We start from the raw sequence: 21,753 nt of genomic DNA on the forward strand, positions 1-21,753 counted from the left end.
CTTTCCCACTCCCTCCTCCCCGGTGCCCCTGGCTGGCAGGGAAGGAGTGTGGCTGGGGCACGTGTCTCATGCCAGGAAGGAGCACTGTCCCCCCCCTCCCGTCCCGCTGTGCCCGGCCTGGGATGCGTCACTGCCTGCAGATTGCGGCTCAGCACAGTGGTCTCACTCCCTAATGGGCCCTGGGTGGGAAGGTGGAGCTCCAACCTTGCACTTCAGGTTGCTGGAGGCCTCCATTAGCAGGGGCCACACCGACGCATTTTTGGATGTGGTCTGCCTAATGGATGGAGGGTGAGCGAGAGGTGGTTGATAGGTGAACTTATGCACAGCCAATTATCCCAGAACATTCTCGAGCAGACAAAATAAGTTTTCCGAGCGGCGCCAGGCAGACTTCGGGCACGCCTGCACCCAGCGGTGCACGGCTGCGTCCCCATCTGCGGCCGCAGGGATGCTCAGTGCCTGCCCGGGGCTGCCGGAGCGCTGCTGGGGTGCGCTGGCTCAGCGTCCGGCCCGGTTTGGCTGTTTTCCCCGCAGAGGAAGGGAACCCACCGGCAGCGGGGCTGCATCCGTGCGAGCTCCGAGCCGGGCGGCAGCGCGGAGCGGGGACCCCCGCAGGATGCGGGGGACACCGAGGGACGGCGGGGGCACAGCGGGGCGGGGCTCGGAGCTTCCCCGTCCTCCTCCTCTTCCTCCCGTCGCGGCTCCGCCCGGTTCCGCTCGGCCTCGGCGGGGGCAGCCGGAGCCGGGCGCTGCGGGCAGTCGGGACGCGCCGCAGCCATGGCCCCGCGCCTGCTGGCAGCGCTGCTGGGTAAGGGCGAGGGGTGCCCGCCGCCACCGGGAGCCGGGGGGGTCCCCAAAGCCCCGCCCGCCTTGGGGTGCCCCGGGCTGGGCACCCCCGTCTCGTCGCCCGCCGTTCGCTCGCAGCCGCTTTGCATCTGCACCGCAAGGAACCGGACGCCGCTGCTCGGATGAATGTCACGAGCGCTAACACAATTACCTCCGCTCTGCACACGGGAGTCCGAAGCGCTGCTGGGGATAAGTGGTTTGGCCGAGGTGACTTCGCAGCCGAGTCCGAGGGAGGGCTCTGAAGTCCCGGCTCCAGCCCGCACCTGCACCCATCGCTGCCGGCGCAGAGCTTCCTCCTGCGAGCGCTGCACCCCGCTTTGCGCTGCTACCTGCCTGCTAACGGGGATAGCCGTAGGGAAGCAATGCACTGCTTCGGCGCAGCCGCCAGCACGCCCGCCGACAGGTCATTCTTTTTACGGTTCATTCTGGAAAGCATCCGTTGCATGCGCTTCTCCCCACTACGACCCGCGTGCTGCGGGGCTGTGCTGCGGGGCTACCGCCGGGAGAGTGCGGCTGGGGGGCGGCTGAGCCCTCCCCCCCCCTCTCTCTCGGCTGCTCGGAGGAGGAAGGAGCCCGCAGCCGTCCCTGGGCTGCTTGCAAGCTTCCCGCATCAGCCCGCACCCGCCGGGGCACTGCGCTGCGTCGCTCATCCCGGAGCCCGAAACCAAAAGCTGCTTTTGCGCTGGGAAAAAGTCCCTCGGGCGGTGCCGTTCTTAAGGTTACTTTAAGTGAGCTGGAGACGCAGAAAGGCTTGTGGCTGCTGCGTCCCTGCAAGGCTTTGGGTGCCCCACTGGGTGCACCCCAGCTCGGCGCTGCTTGCAGAGGGACGTGGAGATGCTGGAGAGCACGTGGGGGTGGGAGCTTGTCCCCCGTGCTGCTGGGGGGAGCATCCGTGCAAAGGTGTGTGTGTGGGGGGGGGATGCCGTGCTCCCGGGGCTGGCAGAGGGCTCCTGGCTGCACCTGAGCACAGCCCGAAGCTCAGGAGCTCCTCCCTTGCAGCCTCCAGGTGGAGGAGGACCTGTGCCAGGAGGTCACGCTGATTTCTGTGGGCAACGAAAGTGGCATTTTTGCAGAGGGAGGAGATGCCCGGTGCCGTTCCGGGTGAATCCCCTGAGCTGTTTCCATGAGGACACTGGTTCCCAGATCAGCTTGCCAACGGAGGGCCACCAGCAGCCCCTTGGGGAAGACCTTGCTCTGAGCTACTGCCGCCTTCTTGCACCCCTCCAACCAAACAAGGAGCAGACTGTGGGGCACTGGTGCTGCTCCCCATCCATCTCTTGCAGCAGTGTTGCTGCCTGGGGGGAGGCGGCCGCAGGGAGGGGCTGACGTTGGCCCCAAGGAGCACAGTGTGGGACTCTGGCATCAGGTGCAGCTGCCTGGGGCACGTGGTGGCAGGTGGAGCAGCAGCTCTCATCAGTGACCTCTCAGTGCATTTCCTCTGTGCTTTATTTAGTGGTAACTTATCGCTTCTGCCTTCCTGAGACCACGGCATGACAGGAACAAGATCAGCCTCCGTTTGCCCCGTGCATGCCATTCAGATTATGTTTATGATGCTATAACCATGGCAGGTAGGATTAGAAGTGTCACAAGCCACCAGGAATTGCCTTTCCTGCAAGTGTCCCCTGGCAGCATCTGCCTCCTCAGGCATCCTGCCGAGCCAGGCATCCCAAGGCTGGAGGCACAGCCCCAGCTCCCCAGGGCATTCCTGGCATGCCCAGGGCTGCACAGCTCCTGGTGTTTGAGGGAGCCTCCAGCAGCACAAGGGCTTCTTTGTAAAGTTAAGTAACTCTTCCCCTGCAGTGCATCAATGCAGCACTGCAGCAGGGCCCGAAGCCCAGGATGCAGGGCTGTGGGCTTGGCTCGGGCTGCGACGTGCCTGGGGAGCTGTTAGCACGGCATGTGTGGGAGAATAAATCAGCGTGGAGGCGGCTGCAGGGGGTGGAGGCTGAGGGCAGCTCCTCTGAGTTGAGCGTCAGCGGCGCTGGAAAGCGGCTGTGGGAGCAGCAGTGACCCCATGGCACAGCTGTCAGTGCTCAGGGAGAGCTTTGTAGGTGCGGACGGGTCCTGCTGGTGGCTGAGCGCTGGGAGCAGGGCAGGGGATGCTCTGCTGGGTTGTGCCATGGCACGTGGATGGAGCCCCGGAGCACGGCATCCCCATGCTGGGGTCATTCCCTGCGTGGGACCCCGGCACCTCCTGCAGCTGGGATGTCCCAGCTCCCCAAAGTGCTTCTCTCTGCCAGCACAGGGGAGAGCAGCGTTGAAGGTCATCCATCGGTGACAGCGGCTGCGGGCGGGGGATGCTCTGCCGCTCTGCCAGGACCCGCTGCTCTGCTGCTGGGGTGGAGGGAAAGCAGGTCAGGCTGGCAGCCAGCCAGGGCAGCGATGCTAATTGGGGTTTGAGCTCTTTGCTTTGAGAACAGAGAGCTCTGCTTTGCTTTAGGAGTGCTTGTGCTTTTTTTTTTCTGATTTTTTAACCCCCCCCCAATCCCTTTAAAACTCAGCTGTGGATGACATGCAAATCACGTCTTCCATTTGCATACTTTATCTGTGGTGATATTATGGATCCCTTTGAATCTGCGCTGTCTCTGAGGGAGCCAGGCCCCGTGCTGTCCTGTGGCTGTGCCCGTGGGATGAGGGCAGCCAGCAGGGCCCTGTGCTGCTCCCTGGCACTGTATTTCTCCCTGCAGCAACTGCTCCTCACGCTCTCCTCCCACCAGGTCTGTACGTCCTCGCCATCGCCTTCGCCCTGGAGGTGTCGGTGGGGAAAACCAACACTGTGATGGCTCTGAACGGCTCCGATGTCCTGCTGCCCTGCACCTTCACCACCTGCATTGGCTTCCAGGACCTGATCTTCACGTGGTATTTTAACTCGACGGAGCTGGTGGGTGCGCTCTGAGCTTTGCCTGTGTTTTCCTGGCAGCTCTTTTCAGCTGTGCTTCTCACTGTCTGCCTTCATCCTCCTCCTGTGGGATGCGCTTCCTCTGAGTGGGTCCAGCTTGGAATGGTACAGAGAGGGAGCACCTGTGCATGCCGGTGCTGGCCTGGAGTTTCTGCTGCCTGAAGGCTGATTGCTTTTCCTGATCAGGTCACACATTGGCTGTACTTTAGGCAAAATATGGTTAATTTCCTCCTCCCATGCTTGCTCTGAAACGCTACAGCTTTGATATAGATGTGCTTCCTGCTGTGCACACTGCTCTCCTGCTGCTAAAGAGGATTCAGAGGAGCTCTGTCCTTAGAACCTGGATGGTCCCCGAGCAAAGGGACCGCTCTCTGTCCCAGGGTAACGCAGATCTCTGTGGCCCATCGTGGTGCTGCAGGGTGGTGGGTCTGACCCCTGCATCTGTGCTGCTGCCATCCTGTGCCCCATGCAGGAATGGGGCAGGGCAGGAACACTGCGTCCCGCCGACCCCACTGTGCTTCTGCAGATCTACCACGGCAAGATCAAGAGCAAAACCTCCGAGCCCGTCCTCGTGGGACGCAACCCGCGTGTCGAGTTCGTCGGCTCCACCACGGGGAAGGAGAACAACATCTCCATCGTCCTGAAGGACGTGGAGCTCAGCGATGCCGGCAGGTACACCTGCCACGTCCTCAACCCCAAGGAGAAGAAAGCGCAGCACAATGCCACCATCTTCCTCACTGTGGTCCATAAGAGTAAGTGCTGCTGGGGGGTGGTGAGCACTGGGCTCTCACGGTGCGTGGGGGTGCCCTGACCTGAACCCCTCTGCCCGGCAGTGGAGGAGACGGACAACACCGTGACACTCATCATCGTGGGCGTCGTGGGCGGACTCATCGGCCTCCTCATCCTCTTCATGCTCGTCAAGAGGGTCGTCCTCTTCATCATCAAGAAGACCCAGGATGGGAAGTGAGTGTGGGCACGCTGTGGGGTGGCCGTGGGGCGGTGGGGCCGGGTGTCAGCTGTGTGCTCCCACAGGAAGGAGTGCCTCGTCAGCTCTTCGGGCAATGACAACACAGAGAACGGCTTGGCGGGCTCCAAGGCGGAGCAGAAAGCCCCCCCAAAGGCATGAAGCAGCCCCGCACCCCGGGGAGGCGAGGTGGGGGCCGGCGGGGAGCCTCTCCCTTTTCTTTTCTTTCCAAACTGCCAATGCTCGAGACATGTTTCTATTACACACGTGCCTGCAACCTGCGCTGCTTCTCGGAAAAGACTTTGGCTGCTGCGGGGACCGGGGGGGCTTCAGGTGGATGGGATGGAGCGAGCTGCCTGCCCTGCCCTGTGCTGGGGCCACAAGGACTGAGGGGTGCAGTGCTGTGCCATGGGTTTGTGTTGGTTCTCCGTGTACTTACAGGCCCTCATTTGAAGGCAGTGATGCTTTCAGGGCTGGCTTTCCAAGGCTTAGCTCATTACATGGGTATTTTTATATTAGACTCCAGCAGGGGAGTGGCTGAGTGTGTTTCCCTTTCCCCTGAGGAAAGCTGTGGGGGAGCACGATTGGATCCTACAGGAGGAGCAGGGCCAGGACTGCCTCGTCCCGCTGCCCGTCCTGCACATGGTTGGTGGGACGACCCTGGGACGTTGCCATGCCTCAGTTTCCCCATCTGTAAAATGGGGAAAGCACTGCTGCTCTACCTCACAGGGGTTGCTGTGAGATTTTCTTTGGCTCACTCTTTATAAAATGCATCAGGATCTCTGGGTGAGGGGCGTGCAGGAAGCCAGAAGGGTCCCCGCAGAGGGTTCCAGCAGTGGGGAGACTTTGCTGTGCCTCACTTTCCCCATCTGCAGAGTGGGGCTCAGCCCTCAGCTGCCCCCAGGGGCTTTGCACAGTGCTCCGAGCTCCCAGGGGGAGGCACACTGCACATGCCCGCGTTACCCTCGTTGTGCATGAGAGCTTGGGCTGGAGCCACCCCAAGACCCCTGGCCCCTCCTTGCAGAAAGCCTCCAGGGCAGGAAGGGATTTTTTTACAGAACTGTTTTTAGCTGTCCTATAACCTGTCTGCCTTTTATAGTCGGTATCTGGACACAGTTCCACCTACCAGGATATGCAATGCTGTACTATGCATGGATCGTTCCTCTAGCTTGATGGAGGAACTCAGCATAACCCGTGTCTGAAATCCATACACCTATAGCTGCAGTGTGGTATGCAGTGCAGGGTGGGGGAGGGGGCCCTTCTGTGGGCTGTGTGGGATGAAGTCACTGCCCGAGGTGTGAGCTGTGATGGACACATGTGTATACACATATATCAGCACCTGTAGGAGATACCTGCAATAAACACCGGGTGTGCACCGTGTGCTGTGTGATGACTTCAAACACCTTTTGGCACCGTAGGGGTTTGCCTAGCTTTGCTTTGAGTGAAATAAAGTTTTGGTTTGGACTCCAGCAGGCGTTCACTTGGTCCCTGCTTGCTTTAAGAAGAGCAGGGATGGGAAAGCAGCCCCAGCACTGCACATGGGGGTGGTTGCAGGACAGCCTGTGAGCAGGGGGGGCAGACAGAGCCTTCAGAGGCTGCATGGAAAAAACAAACAAACAAATACTTTATTTTAATGGCGATACGCTTAAGCACAAACATCATTTATCTCTGTAAAACAGTAATGAGCAAAGAGCAGTGTAGACCCTGACACAGCAGGATCAGCACAGGGCAATAAATTAATCTCTCTCCGGAAAGGGGCTGGAGCTGGGTGCCTTCCGAGGCGGTGGCTGCTGCCCGAGCTGCCCTTTGCCTCCTCGTCCGGCCCCTGGCACGGTCCTGGCGACCATCAGAGCTCTGACTGCAGGGTGAGAGAGGAGAGGAATGGCAAAGGGAAGCCACAGGAGAGCCGTGCCTGTGGGGGGTGAAGGGCACTGACCCTGCGGACGGCGTAGATCCAGTCGAGGTACGCTCGGACGCTGGTGTAGACGCCGGGCGTGCTGGGGGTGCCGCAGCCCTGCCCCCAGCTGACGATGCCCACCACCTGCCAGTGCCTGCTCGCATACAGCAGGGGCCCGCCGCTGTCCCCCTGCCAAGTACCAACACCGGCTGTCAGCATCGCTCAGGGCGCATCCCCTCCGTGGGGCTGTTCTGTACAACAACCTGCCCAGACCCAGAGTGGGCACCCCGACATGGGGGGGGGGGGGGGGGGAGGCGCACACCCAGTGCCACCTCTCACCTGGCAGGTGTCCACCCCGCCCTTGGGCAGCCCGGCACACAGCATCTTCTGCGTCACCTCGCCGTGGTACGCCTCCAGGTTGCAGCTCTGCGTGTCGATCAGCCTCACCTCCGCCTGCTGCAGGGTGTCCGACAGCATGCCTGCGCACAGCGAAACGCGGCCGCTCGGAGGTGTCCCCAGGTGACCCCTGGCGGGCACGGAGGAGCCCACGATGTCCCGCTCACCGTTCTGCTGCGTGTAGCCCCAGCCTATCACCCACAGCGGGGTGCCCGGCTCCAGCTCCTCGTCGAAGTAGGGCAGGCAGATGGGTTTGATGCTGTCTGCGGGGCGAGGCACGGTGCTGCTGAGTACCCCGAGCACTTCGTGCAGACGGTGCAGCACAGGCAGTCGGTGCCTCCATCCCTCTGTGCCTGGGAGCCTGAGATGCCGTGCGTGTACGGCCAGGTGCAAGGTGCTGGGGGTGTGCAATGTCTCACCTGACATCTGCAGAGGGATCTGCAGCTTCACCAGCGCGATGTCATTGTCCTTGGAAGATGTGGTCGTCGCTTTGGCCAGGAAAACCTTCTCCACAGTGAGGGTGGCAGGACCTGCGAGGACGTCGGAGCCGGCCTTCACACGCCAGCTGGGGACGATGGGGTTGTTCCTGCACACAGACATATTACTGCTCCCATCCCCCCCTCCCCCCTCCCCAGCAGGCACAGCACTGCCCGTGTGAGCATCACGTTGCACCGACGCCGTCAGGGGACGCTTCAGCCCCGGCTCACCTGAAGCAGTGCGACGCCGTGAGGATCCAGCGGGGATCGATGATGCTGCCGCCGCAGATGTGCTCCCCGCGGTAACGCAGGCTGACCTGCCACGGCCACGCCTCGATGGCCGCCGGCCGCCCGCCCAGCACACGCGGTGTCCGCACGCTCTCCCCGCAGCCTTCAGAGGGGCAGAGCAGGATGTGATCTCAGGAAGGGACCGCGGGGATGGAGGCTGCCTCGGCCTCACCCCTCACTGCATGGCTGTGTCACCCCTCGGTGGCGTGCTCGGCACACCCCCTTTTGTTCTCTGTTTGCACATCGTCCCCAGGCTTGCCCGGATCTGTTCACCCCGGCGTTTTGCTCTCCAGCCCACCGCGGGGGTTTGTTTAATCAGAGTAATTCTGAGTGAACCCACCCAGGGCCAGAGCCGTGAGCGTGGGGCTGTACTGGGAGCAGCACACCCCATAAGGTGAAGATGTGTCCCGTACTTACTGGAACAAAGGAGTGAAACAACCGATCCAGAGAGGCACTTCCTAGAAGAGAGAAGGGCTGTGTCCCGCGCAGGAGCGGCTCCAGCTCAGCACTGGGAGCGCTCCCGCGGGCAGCACTCACCTGCCTGGCTCGGGCAGCTGCAGGCGGCCGCTGCTCAGCACCAGCTCACGGGGAGGCAGGGGCTGCCCCGCACCCGCATCCACTGCGTGGAAGGTTGGGGTGCTGGAAGAGATGGGCGCGGGTCAGGGCACAGCCAGGGGATGGATTTGGGCCGGACAGAATAAGGGGTTATTCAGTTCTAACGATTTGGGAGCGGGTCCCAAATGTTCACCCACTGCTTCAATAAAGAGCGGAGATGAAGAGGGAGTTTAGGATGGGGATGGGACACCCCCAAGAAAGAGGAGAAAAGGTGGGGGGACAGGGAAAGAGGTTTGGGAGCTGGGCATAGCAGGGACACAGCAAGGACACCGGGGCACAGTGCTGGGCTTGCCTGGGGAGCTGCCAGGCTCCGTGGGCACACCAAGTGCTTTGTGTGCTGGGGATGGGCTGAACCCATTAGTGCAGAACTCTGAGTGCTCGATAAGTAAACAACGACCCACTCAGAGAGGCTTTTAGGGGGGAGTGACAGATCGAAGTGAGAGAGGTGTGGGGAAAGCAGCCCTGTACCTGCTGTAGCCCATTTCCTCACAGGCTGCTTTTGCCAGCTCTGGGCTGAAGTGGTCGGAGCAGATGCAGGACCAGGCTCCGCTGTTCCTGTTCAGCACCTGCAGGATCGATCTGTCCTTGGAAAGGCGAGCTGCGGGAGGGACAGGGTCATCTTTGCCCCAGGTCACCTTGCTGCGTGGGGGCTTGGCTGCACCGTGGGGCTCCATGAGGAGGCTGGCACTCACCGGCAGCCTGCGGCCCCTCGGGGACCTGCTGGGGACAGCTGGCCTCATCCTCACCGTGCAGGCAGTCCTCCTTCCCATTGCAAACCTGCCTCAGTGGCACCAGCTTCAGGGGCTGCTTGCAGATGAAGTAGTGGTGATCCAGGTAAACCTTGACTGGGGGGAAGCGGGGAGCTCAGCTCGGGGCTGGGGGCTCAGGATGGTGGTGGTACAGCCGCTCCCAGCCGAGCCCTGGGCGGGAGCGGGCACAGGACAGAGCAGGAGCCGCACCCAGGAGCCCAACCGCAGCCAGGCAGGCAAGGACGAGCGCAGCCACCAGGATGGGGATGCCGATCCGCTTCCAGGAGTGCCGTGCCTCTGAGGCTTTGTGCCTCGTGCCGGGTTCTGCAACACAGAGCAGGGGGGCTGGCACTGCCACCCCCACCTGGTTCCCCTCTGTGGCACCCCCGGCCCCACGGGCGTTACCTTCGCCGTTCAGCCGCTCGGAGGCTGGGTCCTGCAAAGCACAAGGGAAAAGCGGGTGAAGAGGCAGCAGGATGCTGCTGGTGCGTGGCAGGGCCGGGAGCAGCATGGCCAGCTCGCCCCGTGGTGGTGTTTAACACACTGAGTTCCATGCTGACAGTGCTCAGCACAGAGAAAAGAGGACTGCTGAGCGGGGTGGGCACAGAGCCTGCCCTGTGTTCAGCAGGGTTAGCAGGGAAACTGCCCCAGCCTGCAGCGGGGCTGCTGGAGAGACCCTGAGTGAGAATCTGCCCGATTCCAGCACAGCATCGCAGGGCGAGCAGCTATGGTGCTCCCCAGGACATCGTCAATACAGTTCCAGTAATAGGATGTTCACGCCACGCATTTATGATTTTAGTGCAACAGAGGCTTAAAACTTCAGGCTTTGTGAAACGAACGCTTCCTGGTGCACCAAGAAACACCAAATCGAAATGCCTGCTGGGCTGTGCCACTCGAGCATGTCACAGTGGATGATGGCCTCAGTGTGTGCCCTGAAACACTCTGCTCCGACAGACACGGCTGCTGCGCTCTGCAGGGCTGGGGAAACCATCTGGCCCATGGGAACAAGCAGTCGCGGGTGGGCAGGGAGGGCTGTGCTGCTGCTAGGAGACACAGCAACAGTGCTGGGGCAAGCAAGGAGCACGGCACTGATCCTGCCTGGGTCTTCAGGACTCAGTTCCTCTAGGAGCTCTCCATAAGAGAGCTGTGTGGCTGCAGGAGGAGGGGTCCCACCAGCCACGTGCTGCACAGGGAGCAGCCCTTGGCAGGGACAGGCTGGGTGGGTTCAGGCAGACACATTCCCGGCCCTGTTTGCAGCTTCTGCCTGAGACCTAGTGCTTTGGAGCCACGCTGCTGCCTTCTGGGTGCTGCAGGAGCAGCACGCTTGCATTTCATCCTAATGCCCTTTGGCCCTGAGAGCGTTTCTGCAGCTGCTACTTCTGGACCCCCCCACGACAGGTAAGGGTGGATTGCTTGCAGCCAGGTAAGGGATATTGAAATGGGAACTGCCCCAGGAGCACCTGTTCACTCTCAAAGCCTAAAAGCAAGAGCTTCACTGGTTAAATTCAAAGCCAGAGCTGTGCCAGCTCCTGCGTGGAATGTATGCACATGATTTCCCTGGGAACCCATTGCTGCCGTAACTAATTGCACTCCCGTGCCTTATTGTCTGGAAAAACACGAAGGCAGCTATGGCCAGCCTGCCCTCGGTTGTTGCCTGGGCACAGCGAGCTGTCTGTGCTGGAGCCTCTGCTACAGCTCCTGGAGGTGGGATGCTCCAGTGCAGAACTCAGCTTCAGCCCGTGTTAAGGGCTGTGCCCTGAGCCCTGCTGCCTCCTTGGCTGCAGAGAATCCAACCCAAGTGCATGCAGCCATTGATGCTGTGCATGGGCTGAGCACCCCATCCCAGTGCATTGCTGCTGGGGGGTTTCTTGGGCCATGCGTGGCTGCTCAGCTAAGGAAAGCTGTAGGTCCCAGATAGGGACCAGCCTGAGGGGTGGTGGCCATGGCTTTTCTTGCAAAAAAAACCCCGCAGGAAACAGCACTGAGCTGTCCAGGGGAACAGTGAGGGCTCAGGGGAAGGCTGGGAGCAGAGCACTCACCATGTTCCTCCAGCTCCTGGGGAAGGGTCTTCTGCCTGCAGAAACCCAGCGAAAATCCCAGGCGCGGGGAGGCCGTGGGCCCCCTCTGCCCCGCACCGCTCCCACGGCCCCGCGCTGCTCCCACCACCCCGCGCCGTGCTGCTCTGCCCCACGCCGTGCTCACACTGGGGCAGGACCGCCCCAGCACTCCCTAAAACCCACAAGAGGAGTTGTGAAACAGGAATTATGATTTGTATTGTAATATAACACCGGTCTATCAGCAGCACCATCACCTGCAGTAATCTCCCGAGGTTCTGCCGCTGGGTGACTCACCTGCGAAGCCACTGTCACAAAATTGCTTATCAGGAGAGAGCTGACTGACAGAGCAGGATTTTTTCATGCTCCTCTACAGATGACAAGAGAAACCACAGCCTTCCCGCTCTTCGCCCAGCCCTTCCGCGTTGCACTGGGTTGTTTTCAAACAGACTCTGGTAGGTGGAGGAGGAAAGGAGAAGAGTTTATGCGCGGGGTTATGGGGCCATCGCATGTCCCTGTCCCTGGGGTCACTCGGAGTGCTGCCTTCAGCACTGTGCTGTGTGACACAGGGAGGAAGTGGCACAGTGCTGGGAGGTGATGTGCAGGGCAGCAGCAGCAGCTCGGTGTCCTGGGCTGAACCCCAGCAGAGCCCCAGCAGATGGATGCAGCAGAGGATGGATGCAGCATGTGGCCCCCAAACTCCCTGCTCCCTGGGATGAATGGATGCTGGAGGATGGCCATGCCTCCCTGCAAAGCCCATCGCTTGCTGGGGACACCACGCTGTGCTGAACAGATGTGCTGCTGTTGCTCAGGGCAGCAGCGTGGGCAGAGGGATTCCTGCAGCCCCCCAGCAGTGGGTCCTTGTGAAGGGAAGGACGGATGTTCAGCTGTGGAGTGCAGGAGCTTCTCTGGCTATCTGGAGACTGGGGTCAGGGAGTGTGCAGCTTGCACATTCCCTGTGCTTGTGACAGCTCCTGGCTAGAAAGTCAAGCAGACTCATGCTGGAAGTGGTGGGCGTGCAGGATTTGTGAGCAGCTAATTACCTCTCCACTTTTTGTAACTGAGCTTTCCCAACAGCTGGGGAGAGAGCTGCTGCCAGCTGTGAACACAGTGCCAGTGGGAGCCTGCAGAGCATCGCATCCCTGCAGCTTACGTCTGGGGACATGTTCCCTCTCTGAGCCAGTCCTGAGACAAAGAGACTGCTCTGGGATGGGTAGCAGCAGAGCCCTGTAGGCTGACCAGGGATCTTGGTGTCTGCGTGCAGCTAAGGGGTGCTGCTCCAAACCAAACAGTGGGTTAAAAGCAAAAGCAGCTCAGGACATGGGTGATGCGGGGGCATCAGGGATGGGGCAGAGGCTCTGGACCAAACTCAGCCCCATGTGTACAACCTCAGCCCTGCGACCCAACAGGGAGAGCCCTTGCAATGCTGCCTCCCAGAGATCCCAGGGCCCAGCATTGGCCCCACGAGTGTTGGTGGGGCAGGGCAGGAGGTGGCACTGCGGAGACCGGCTCTTCCTCTTTTGAGGTTAAGTGAAGGCTTTGAGGAAGCAGCTGAGGTTTGAAGACGTTGTGTCACAGCCCCTCGCACCTGCAGGGCTTTGCTTCCTGGAGTGTGGCTGCTTTGCTACCCCAGCCTCCCTTCCCCGACCTCTTCCATGTGTGGCCCTGGTGTGACATGGCTCTGTCTGGGGTCAGGTGGGGGCCAGGCAGGGTGGCAGGAGGTTCTGAGCAGCTGCCAGCATTCAGGGCTGCAGTGCTCCGTCCCTGCTGCCTCTCCCTCCAGCCCTCCCCCTGACCTTCTGCCCTGGGCATCACCTCGTGGTCCTGGGACTGGGGAACTCACTCCAGGAAGGGGTACCCAGAGCTCAGCTCCTGCTTTATGCATCTCCCATTGCAGGGTTTCCCCCAGCTGCCCATGTTCTGAGCTGCTAACTGATGTCCCTGCTTGCTGCCTCCTACCTGCAGCCATAGCAGCTGCTGTCTTGGTCCTTCCTGTGAGTGGGCAGCGATTCCCACTCGGCTCTGCAGCTCAGGCTTTAGAAACTGGACAAACACAGATGTTAAGTGTGCTGCACTGGAGCTGCCTTGTCCTCCTACCCTTGCAGGCAACCCCAAGCCTTGTCTGAGTGGGACCCTGCCAGGAGGAGGCAGTTGGAGAGCAGAGCTGTTCAGGTACAGTACTTGGGGCTGGACACCTGTGCACCTGGGGCTGGGCAGCCATGTGCCTGGGGTGTCCCGATGTCCTTGGACTCCCAGTGCCACAATCTCAGCCTCTGCTGGGGCCGGGATGGGAGGTCAGGCTGGGGCACAAGGGTGATGTCTGCCAGGGCTCTCTGCTTTCTCCACTGGGAACCAGTTGAACCAGCGGGTGAGGAGCAGTGTCACCAGGTGAGCAAAGGACACACGGACACACCGGGCTCTGGGAGCGGCCCTCAGCCCGGCCAGCCATGAGCAGCTCCTGCAGGAAGGCAGCAGGCACGGGGAGATGGACCCAGGGGCGGGTAAGCAGTTGGCACCTTTTTCCCCCACATCGATCAGAGGTGGAGACGTTTTACAGCACAAAAGTGGTGGCTTTCCTCTCTGCTCTCTTTGGGGTTGGGGCTTGGGTCTGGTTCTGCTTTGCTGCTGTGTAGGGAGCACCTTCCATGCGCAGAGGGCAGAGGCTGGGAATGCAGCAGGGCACTGAGCACACCCACCAGCAGCAGCCATGGGGACAGGGCAGTTTCAGCAGCCAGCAGGTTCAGGGCAGCGATTGCACCACGCTCAGCTCCCAATGAATCACCGTGCAGCACGCTGCCTGCCCTCACCCTGCAGGGTCCTACATCTCCCTGCTCACCCCTGGCCCAGCAGAAGGAGTATGGTACCCACACACCCCAGCACTGCTGGGAGCCCAGGCTGCTCCTGTCCATCCACACTGACATCCCAGAGCTGAGAGTGAATGCTCTGTTGCTGCCCGGGTTTTTGTCGCATGCCGTCAGGTTCGGTGAGTGCTGCGGGTTGTGGGGTGATCTGGGACGTTGTGCACTATGTAAACACAGTGACCACAGGGGAAATGTTCTCACCCTGCTGGCATCTGTCTAAATTTAGCTGCTGTTAGGTCATCCCTTTCTGCTGGCTCATTCTTGGCTCTGCAAGGTGTAGTGCCTGTCTGTGTGTGGGCAGCTGCCCTGAGCCCCTGTGCTGTGCCTGCCTGCTCTGGGGGGCTAATGGGGTGGGTGGGCAGTGCACAGGTCAGGGAGCACCTTCTGTATTGCGACCTTCCAGCATCTGCAGGAGAGACAGGGAGGGACTCCTTGTTAGGGGCTGTAGAGAGAGGACAAGGGGTAATGGTTTTAAATTATGAAAAGGTCTGCTCTGCACGGCTCTGCGTGGCTCTGCGTGGCTCTGCACGGTTCTGAGTGGCTCTGCTCAGCTCTGCACGCTTCTGCACAGCTCTTGCCCTGACACCTGCATCCTCTAGAGGGAACTGTGTGCCCGCGCACGGGCTGCTTCAAGCCTCCACTCCCAAGGCTTGGTGTGCAGGAGCAGAGGGATGGCACAGCATGGGGCACACGCACAGTACCAGGTTTCTTCCAGGTGATGCTCCTAAACCCCGGCCTCCCAGAGACATTTGTCTGCAGGGCCCCTTCTCCCTCTGCTTTGCAGGGAAGGAGCACATCAACATGCTCGGGTTCTTCTTGGGCATCGGGCTGGCCTCTCTGATCCTGATCATATCTGGATACACTATTTTCCTCTGCTACCAACAGGACTGGTGCTGGTGCCGTGAGTATGGGCAGAGCAGGGGATGAGCAGCTGCAGGGCAGGGAGGGGACAAAGGAAGGGACTGCAGGGCTTGGGGTGTGGTGGGGAGCACGAATGGCATTTGCTGGCCCCCGAAATCTGCATGCAGAGTGGCTGGAGGGTGCACAGGGAGAATGCACAGAGATGTCCTGGTGCTGCTGCTCATCCAGGGGGCTGTCCTGCCCCTTCCCTGTGCCACCTCACAGACCTCTACAGGCACTTCAGGGCCCTCTCACAGCCTCTCCTTCCCTCCTCCTACTTCCAGGGCCCGATTTCATCTTCAGCCTCTACCACAGTCGGTGAGTAAGTCACACGAGTGCCCTTCCCGTGCTGCCACAGACCCTTGCCAGCCCCTAACCCAAGGGCAGAGTGAGGGTCCCTCCCTCCAGGGGTCCATCAGCCCCCTGACACCCCTGCCTTCCCTGCAGCAGGCTGAGGTCAGTGGCAGTGGAGCTGGCACCCCCATTCAGCATCAGTGCCTCTGTGAGCCAGGCAGGGAGCGGCTACGTGCGCTTCCACGAGCAGGGGCTGTGAGCAGCAGGGCATGGTCCTGCCCCTTGTGTGCAGAGTCCCAGCCCCATGGAGGTCCTGCAGAGCCTGGAGCAGCATGCACAGGGCTTTTCCACTGTGGTGAGTGTGGTGCACCCCGGGGCTTCCTTCCCCTCTTGTAGCTCTGGCTGTGGCTTTCCCTGGGATAGTCCCAAGAATTTTCCTCTGAAAGTCCTCTCCGAAGCTGTGAGGGAGGAGGGGCTGGAGTATACACGCTTGGCTCTAACAGCTTCTTTCTGCTGCCTCTTCCCCTTACCAGCAATCACAGAAAGAACAGCAAAACCCACTATGGGGGAATTCCTCTATTCTAGGTTCTTTGGAAAGCAACTCCCGGATACGCAGGTTTTTCTACCAAATTTTTAGCAGTGCTGTTTCTGTTTTTTATCAAGCTTCTCCATCCTCTCTCTGCTGCCTTTTCTTCTCTGCCCCACCCCCCCAGGCCTTGGGCAGGGATGGAAGAGGGCCACTGCTGGGCATGGGCTCAGCCTTGAAGGGCTGGAAAAAGGGCACTGCTTCATCCCAAGCAGCCATCCTGCAGAGCAAAGCAACCCCTGTGTTCCCCACCCCTCAGATATTCTGGTGCTGGGGACTCCAGTTTGCCCAGCAGACCTTGGGGCAGGCTGCTGGCAAAGTAGGAGCTAGAGGAACCAGCCCAAAAATGTGGCAAGGAGCAGCAGAAATGGATGGCTGACTGTGCAAGAGGGGAAAAGGCTGCAAGGAAATGAGAGCGCTTCAGACTTCCCTCAGTCAAGGAACTGTGCCAGTGTGGAAATTTCTCCAGTCTGCACCGACTGTGGATGAGAACACTTCGAAAATCCCCTGTGGGTTTCCTCGAGGCGTTTCGGTGTGGTGTGTGTGGGTCTCTGGGTACAGTGGGACAGGTCCCCGTGGGGTGGAGTGTAATGGGAACAGCTCTGTGCCCAGATGGCTCTGCCCCTCCCCAGGTTGCCCTCTGCAGCTTCCATCCCCTCTGTGCCTCACACCCCCGGGCACGGGGCTCTGTGGATGGGGGATTTGTTGGGAACACTTTGGAAATGTCAGAGCATCATTGGAAACCCACTCAGGTGTCAGTGCTGGGGTGGAAAAGGGTTTTCACAGGCACAGTCCCCACCAGGGCAAGAGGCTGAGATGCAACGGTACAAACTGCATGGAGAGGGGAGGGAGGGATGGAAAGAGCCTTTTGCAGGAGTGGAAGAGGAACGTCCTCAGCGTGTTGAGCTGTGACTTCACCGAGGAAAACGTGAGCGCCTGGAGTTTCCCACAGCCAGAGGGGCTGTCCGTGCTCTCCGCTTCTGAAGCTGAAGTGTGCAGTTTTCTGGCAAAGCCATCTGTTCCACTGAAAGGAGAGCTCTTGGGGCCGGGGGGGTGGGGTTGGTTGGAGGGAACGTGGTGTCCCTCGGCCCCAGCTGCCGCCCACTGGAGCCTCCCACAGTGAGTGGGTTCCGGCAGCACCCGGCTCAGCCCCGGGGACGGCCGCAGAGCTTGACGTCAGCAGCACAGGAACCTCACGTTTGTTTCTGTTCTGACGACTCCATTTGCCAGAGGAAGTCGAACCAAATAATAATAGTAAAAAAAAAAAAAAAGACAAGAAAAGAAAGCAAAAATCCCCAACCTCAAGGAGAAAGAATGTGGAAGTGGAAGGAGGGGGCACCCGGGGTGGGGGGGGAGGGCTGCAGTGGGTCAGTGCATCTGGAGTTCCAGCGAAGGCACATTGTCATCGTCTGCTGCGGGGGAATGTCTGTGTTAGAGAACAGAAAGCACTGCCTGGCCTTAGAAGAGGAGAAATGATGAGTGGAGCAAAGGAATAACACTTTGTCCTTTCCTGTATTTACAACTTAAATAGAATAAATAGTATCTGTACATAAAGTGGCAGAACATCGACCATCGTGCTGAGTGTGTGCTGGGCACTGCTGGGCTCACCAGCATGGGGCTGTGGGCTCTGTGGGGCCGAGGGGATCCCCGGTCCTTTCAGAGGGTGACCAGCAGGGTGGGAGGTCCCCAGGGCAGCAGGGGGAAAGGTGACACGGTGCTGCACTGCGCTTTCGGTATCAGCATCATGAAAGTTTTGGCACTGACTGTGCAGAAAGGGGAAGTGGGGAATGGAAGCATGGCAGAGGGAGCTCAAGCCCTGTGTGCCCTGTGCTGTAGAGATGTGCCCTGTGCCATGGAGCTGGTGCGTGTTCTTGCTCTTGGTGGTCCAGCACAGCCTGTCCCCTTGTCCCCTTAGTGTCAGTGGGGTGCTGGGCTTGGTGCTTGGGGGGAAGCTGCCTCAGCTGCAGTGATGCTGATGGCTCCGGGGTGAATCTGACAAGATCGTGCTCAGGTCAATGCGCTGACATTCGGGGGTCGGCGGTAGCTTATCGAGTGGCTGCTCCCGAGGGGCAGTGGTGAGAGGTAGTGGTGTCAGGGCCTCAGGGGGCTCACAGGCAGCTGTCCTTGCTGTCCCTGCTGAGCAAGCTCAGAGGGTTGGTTTGCACTGTGAGCCACTCGTCGGAGCTGAGGCTGGAGATGAGAGGCAGCGTCCCCAGCAGATCAGTGTTGAAGATGCCCAGTTCAGGGGGGACCTTCAGGAGCTCAGAACTGGCCTTGGAAGCCAGAGGAGCCCCATAGCTCAGCCAAGGGGACACTGGGGCAGCAAGGGCTGGTGTGTGGCTGTGGGGACGCTCAGGAGAGGACTGCTTCAGGTACCCTTTGTCCACTGGCAGCTCTGTGCAGTCCATATCCAGCACGATGTCAGTGCCAGCCGGGTCCCACGGGGCTCCTGCACAGGCCCAGAGTGTGCCCCTATCATTTCTCCCCTGCCTTGGCTCCACCATGCCCTTGGACTGCTGCAGGTACCCACGGAACTCCACCTCGTGTGGGCTGTCCTGCCTGGTGGTGGAGCAGAGTTCAGGATCTGCTCCGTGCATGGCTTCCATGAGGCTCCCAGCAGGGCTTTCTAAGCCCACACCACTGTCATCACCAACAGGCAGCTGCTGCTTGTAGCCACGGTTCTCAGACTGGCTCAACTCGGAGGAGGAGGATGAAGATGAGGATGAGGAGGAAGAGTGCAGGCAGATGCCACTGTCGGTGCTGGTGCAGCTGCTGTCCCTGCTCGCCGCTGCCTGCTCTTTGGGCCATGCTGGCAGAAGGCAGCTCCTCTCTGGTGGTGGTTGGGCTGTGCCTGTGGTGCTGGGGGCACCGTGGTGCTGGGGCTCCTTCTGGCACAGGAACAGCTGCTGCACTGCATCCATGCTCCCCGAGGATGAGGTCTCCTGTTCCACCCAGAACGAGCTCTGCTTTATGAAGGACTTCTGTGAGGGACAGAAAAGAGAGGTCTGAGCCCTGCATCCTCCCTGCTCCTGGCTTGCCTCTCCCATCCCTTGCAGCAGCCACGAAGAGCACCGTGTGCCTGCTGCCTTACCAGGACGGATGGTGGCCTCATGGGTTTCTTTAGGTACACGCAGACCAGCAGAGCCCCCAGGATGCCCAGAAGGAAGAGGACGATGGCGAAGGAGCTGACAGTGATCGGGATGAGATCTGCACTTCCTGCAAGCGAAGATGTGCCCATGTGAGCTGGGAAGTGCAGAGCCCATGACACACATTGCATGGAGACCCAGCAACAGATGAAGCTCCCCCCAGGTCCCACGAGGCCCCCCCAGCCCCACTCCATCCTTACTGTCTCTGTGGCCAATGGTGACGCACTGCTCAGCGGTGCGCACAGCGGGGATGTGCCTGCTGGCCACGTCGGGCTCCACACTGATGCAGTACTCAGTGTCCCAGAAGAGGTTGTGGATGTGGAATTCTGAGGTGGTCTCCCACACTTCGTACTGCAATGAGAGAGCAGAGTTGGTACCCGAGAGCTGGGCCCCAGGCTCTGCTCCCTCCTCCTCCTCCATCCCCTGGAGAAAGCCCCCTGGGTGCTTAGCAGAGCTGCTGGCAGCAGCCAGAGCCCTCTGGATTGAAGGATCCACTACAATAAACCATGCAGAGAAGTATCCGCAGCATTCTGGCTTGGTGTTAGCTTGGATGGAGGACTGATGCTCACCGTCTGGTTGTCCCACACCCGTCGGATGTGCACCCGGTACCGCCTCGCGTGCTTCTGGATGTCATCGTACCTCACCGTGCGGTTCCCTGCCCAGAGCAGCAGCTGCAGCTGCACATGGATGCTGTTGTCTGTCACGGCCAGGCTGTGTCCAGACAGGCGCAGGCTGGCTGCAGAGAGGGGGGGAGGTTCAGGAGCACGGCAGAGGAGCCTCGTGTGGCTCCGAGGAGCATCTGAGGAAGGGGATGGGTGCTGGCCCACCTTCCTGCGGGGAGAAGGCGTTGGTCCTTTTCCAGTCGGACGTGCGGTTCCCAACCACAGCTCGCACCCGCGCGTAGTAGCGCAGGGAGGGATCCATGGTGTAGTAGGTGAGGTCACAGCTGTGCCCGCGGATCTTCATGCAGTTTGGGATGGCTGTCCAGGGGCTGTTGGTGCCATAGCTGCCGAGGGAAGTGCCTGGGATGAGCGCAGTGCCCAGGGCCTGGCTGTCCCCGTTCCCCCGGGCACTGTACTCACACTTTGTGCTCCACGTCATAGCGGACGTCGCTGGGAGCGTCGCGGCCTGGCTCCCACTGCAGCAGGTGGTACACCATCTCCGCCACGAAGCGCACACGTGTGGGCTTTAACCGCAGCTCACCTGTGGGATGGAGCTGTCAGCTGTGGGCTCCCGAACTGGGCCTTGACCACGGGTGCTCTCCTGGCCCCGGAGAGCCACAGGGCTCAGTCCTGGTGCAGGGACTTCCCCAGAACAATCCCGGGCTTCAGCATTTACTCATTCTCTTTCCCTTCCTCTCTCCTGCAGGGAGAGCCCAGCTGAGAGCACCTCGCTGCTCTCCCCCCCCTCGTGTCTGCACCCCTGAGTACTGCTGCCCGCTAGCAAGCTCTCTGTTTGGATTCAACCTTCCTGTTTTGCTCATCTACAGGCTGGAAAAAAAATAGACTTTTTCACACCTCCTGCCCAGATTTCGGTATTGTTACCTGGCAGCAAAACACCACTTGATAACATCTGTCACCCTCTTTGTTCTCGCCCCCCCACCGCTGCTGTCAGCCAGCAAACACCGAGCCCTGGAGCTGAGCTGCCCGCAGTGTGCGCACTAATGACCGGGTGCTAATGACACGAGGCCCCGCGGTCTGAACGCGCTGCTGTAAGCGAGGTCTGAGAGCTCAGAGGGCTTTAGGTTCACCCGCAGGGATGAGAGCAGGAGAGGGGCTGGCGTTGCAAAAGCACTCCCGAGCCACGGGGTCCCACTGCAGCATCTCCCCCCCGTGTGCCTCCCCCACCTCAGTCCCCGGTGCCGTCGAGCAGCCCCTGTGGAAGGGGCATGGGGCACTTACTGTGTGTCGGCTGAGCGAGCAGCAGAGCCACGCACAGGGCCAGGGCAGCGCAGAGGGCCATGGCAGCAGCGCATCCTCCGCAGGTGCTGGGCTGGAGAGCAGGGTGCGAGCTGAGCGGGGCGGGCTGCGGGCGCTTGGTTTTCCCCCCGGAGGCAGGCTCAGTGACGTCTCGGAGGAGTTAGCTCAGTGGGAGGAAAGTAGCTGTGCTGTGACTTCCACTTTTCTTGGCTGTCCACCCACTCAGCGACGCTCAGCTCTCAGCGCAAGGCTGGGCATTTCCTGCCAGCTGCCCCGGGCGGGAGCGCTGGGGGCTCTTCCGAATCAAATGGTGCATTGGCAGGAAAGTGAAAATGGGAAGACGTCACGTGTCTGTCCTCCTGTTCAATTACATTTTCAAAGCAGCAGCACCTTGACAACGCGTTACAGGGGCATCACTGAGCTGTGCAGCAGTCCCGCAGTGCTCCAGGGCTGATGTCTCACCCCAAACAGGTCCCGGCCAGCCCCACAGCCCAGGGCTGCTGCTTTCCCCCTTCCCCATGCCTCCTAGCTCCCATTCCCCATTGCTGGGGGTCGGTGACCACCCCCTGCCCACTGTGCATCCTGCACACTCCAGTGCATAAGTGTGGTCTGAGCACTGCAAGGGACAGGGCTCAGCCCAGGGCCCCAGGGCCGTATCCTGCCTGGTGGTGACACCAGCCTCAGGGTGAGGGCTGGGCTGGCTTTGCTTTCCCTTCTGGCAGGTGGACTATGGGAGAGCTTGAGGGCTTTCCTGGAGTCTGTGCAAACCCATGTGATGAAGTGTGATTCGTCTTGAGAAGAGGAATTTCCCCGTGGTGAGCCGATGCAAAGATCATGCGTAAGTAGTACAAGAGAGGCTGAGAGCA

At 60.5% G+C, this 21,753-nt stretch overlaps 4 protein-coding genes across 5 annotated transcripts; 2 read left to right on the forward strand and 2 right to left on the reverse strand.

Moving 5' to 3' along the window:
* The first annotated feature begins 729 nt into the window (after window positions 1-729).
* On the forward strand, window positions 730-5,960 carry SCN4B (sodium voltage-gated channel beta subunit 4). 2 transcript variants are annotated; one of them, XM_065738317.1, is made up of 5 exons: window positions 730-805; window positions 3,561-3,724; window positions 4,269-4,494; window positions 4,576-4,705; window positions 4,775-5,960. In XM_065738317.1, the coding sequence occupies exons 1-5, from the start codon at window positions 775-777 to the stop codon at window positions 4,866-4,868; spliced, it is 645 nt and encodes a 214-aa protein (XP_065594389.1). In that variant the 5' UTR covers window positions 730-774; the 3' UTR covers window positions 4,869-5,960. The 2 variants fall into 2 exon arrangements, with proteins under 2 accessions (XP_065594389.1, XP_065594390.1); XM_065738318.1 differs by lacking the exon at window positions 730-805 and adding an exon at window positions 1,190-1,246.
* Window positions 5,961-6,306: 346 nt separating this feature from the next.
* Window positions 6,307-11,275, reverse strand: TMPRSS4 (transmembrane serine protease 4). Its single transcript, XM_065738416.1, has 13 exons — window positions 11,167-11,275; window positions 9,533-9,563; window positions 9,338-9,451; window positions 9,071-9,223; window positions 8,847-8,976; window positions 8,301-8,402; window positions 8,181-8,221; window positions 7,707-7,866; window positions 7,419-7,585; window positions 7,167-7,262; window positions 6,943-7,082; window positions 6,643-6,792; window positions 6,307-6,564 (listed from the first exon to the last, which is right to left on the reverse strand). The coding sequence occupies exons 1-13, from the start codon at window positions 11,167-11,169 to the stop codon at window positions 6,553-6,555; spliced, it is 1,299 nt and encodes a 432-aa protein (XP_065594488.1). The 5' UTR covers window positions 11,170-11,275; the 3' UTR covers window positions 6,307-6,552.
* A 321-nt stretch (window positions 11,276-11,596) lies between these two features.
* SMIM35 (small integral membrane protein 35) lies at window positions 11,597-16,411 on the forward strand. The gene is made up of 6 exons (XM_065738418.1): window positions 11,597-11,636; window positions 13,287-13,682; window positions 14,827-14,943; window positions 15,227-15,260; window positions 15,390-15,591; window positions 16,082-16,411. Exons 2-5 carry the CDS (start codon window positions 13,667-13,669, stop codon window positions 15,493-15,495), a joined length of 273 nt encoding a protein of 90 aa, XP_065594490.1. The 5' UTR covers window positions 11,597-11,636; window positions 13,287-13,666; the 3' UTR covers window positions 15,496-15,591; window positions 16,082-16,411.
* Window positions 16,412-17,647: 1,236 nt separating this feature from the next.
* IL10RA (interleukin 10 receptor subunit alpha) lies at window positions 17,648-20,930 on the reverse strand. The gene is made up of 7 exons (XM_065738319.1): window positions 20,870-20,930; window positions 20,051-20,171; window positions 19,796-19,974; window positions 19,538-19,704; window positions 19,169-19,319; window positions 18,914-19,038; window positions 17,648-18,803 (listed from the first exon to the last, which is right to left on the reverse strand). The coding sequence occupies exons 1-7, from the start codon at window positions 20,928-20,930 to the stop codon at window positions 17,931-17,933; spliced, it is 1,677 nt and encodes a 558-aa protein (XP_065594391.1). The 3' UTR covers window positions 17,648-17,930.
* Window positions 20,931-21,753: the final 823 nt, after the last annotated feature.

The sequence above is a fragment of the Cyrtonyx montezumae genome, unplaced genomic scaffold (genome assembly GCF_038088225.1).
Source record: "Cyrtonyx montezumae isolate F1298 unplaced genomic scaffold, pur_monq_1.0 scaffold_22, whole genome shotgun sequence".
In the NCBI taxonomy this organism is placed as follows: domain Eukaryota; kingdom Metazoa; phylum Chordata; class Aves; order Galliformes; family Odontophoridae; genus Cyrtonyx; species Cyrtonyx montezumae.

Bases quoted from the DNA above. Each gene is read 5' to 3' on its own strand.
- SCN4B (XM_065738317.1), top strand. From the start codon at position 775: ATGGCCCCGCGCCTGCTGGCAGCGCTGCTGG. The intron at 4,495-4,575 runs GTAAGTGCTGCT...TCTGCCCGGCAG, and splicing joins CCTCACTGTGGTCCATAAGA to TGGAGGAGACGGACAACACC. The intron at 4,706-4,774 runs GTGAGTGTGGGC...GTGCTCCCACAG, and splicing joins AAGAAGACCCAGGATGGGAA to GAAGGAGTGCCTCGTCAGCT.
- TMPRSS4 (XM_065738416.1), bottom strand. The intron at 8,403-8,846 runs GTACAGGGCTGC...CATCTCTTCCAG, and splicing joins GAGGAAATGGGCTACAGCAG to CACCCCAACCTTCCACGCAG. The intron at 7,263-7,418 runs GTGAGACATTGC...CTCGCCCCGCAG, and splicing joins GATCCCTCTGCAGATGTCAG to ACAGCATCAAACCCATCTGC.
- SMIM35 (XM_065738418.1), top strand. The intron at 14,944-15,226 runs GTGAGTATGGGC...TCCTACTTCCAG, and splicing joins ACAGGACTGGTGCTGGTGCC to GGCCCGATTTCATCTTCAGC. The intron at 15,261-15,389 runs GTGAGTAAGTCA...CCTTCCCTGCAG, and splicing joins TTCAGCCTCTACCACAGTCG to CAGGCTGAGGTCAGTGGCAG.
- IL10RA (XM_065738319.1), bottom strand. From the start codon at position 20,930: ATGGCCCTCTGCGCTGCCCTGGCCCTGTGCGTGGCTCTGCTGCTCGCT. The intron at 19,320-19,537 runs GTGAGCATCAGT...CTCTCATTGCAG, and splicing joins GGGTGTGGGACAACCAGACG to TACGAAGTGTGGGAGACCAC. The intron at 18,804-18,913 runs GTAAGGCAGCAG...TGTCCCTCACAG, and splicing joins TGAGGCCACCATCCGTCCTG to AAGTCCTTCATAAAGCAGAG.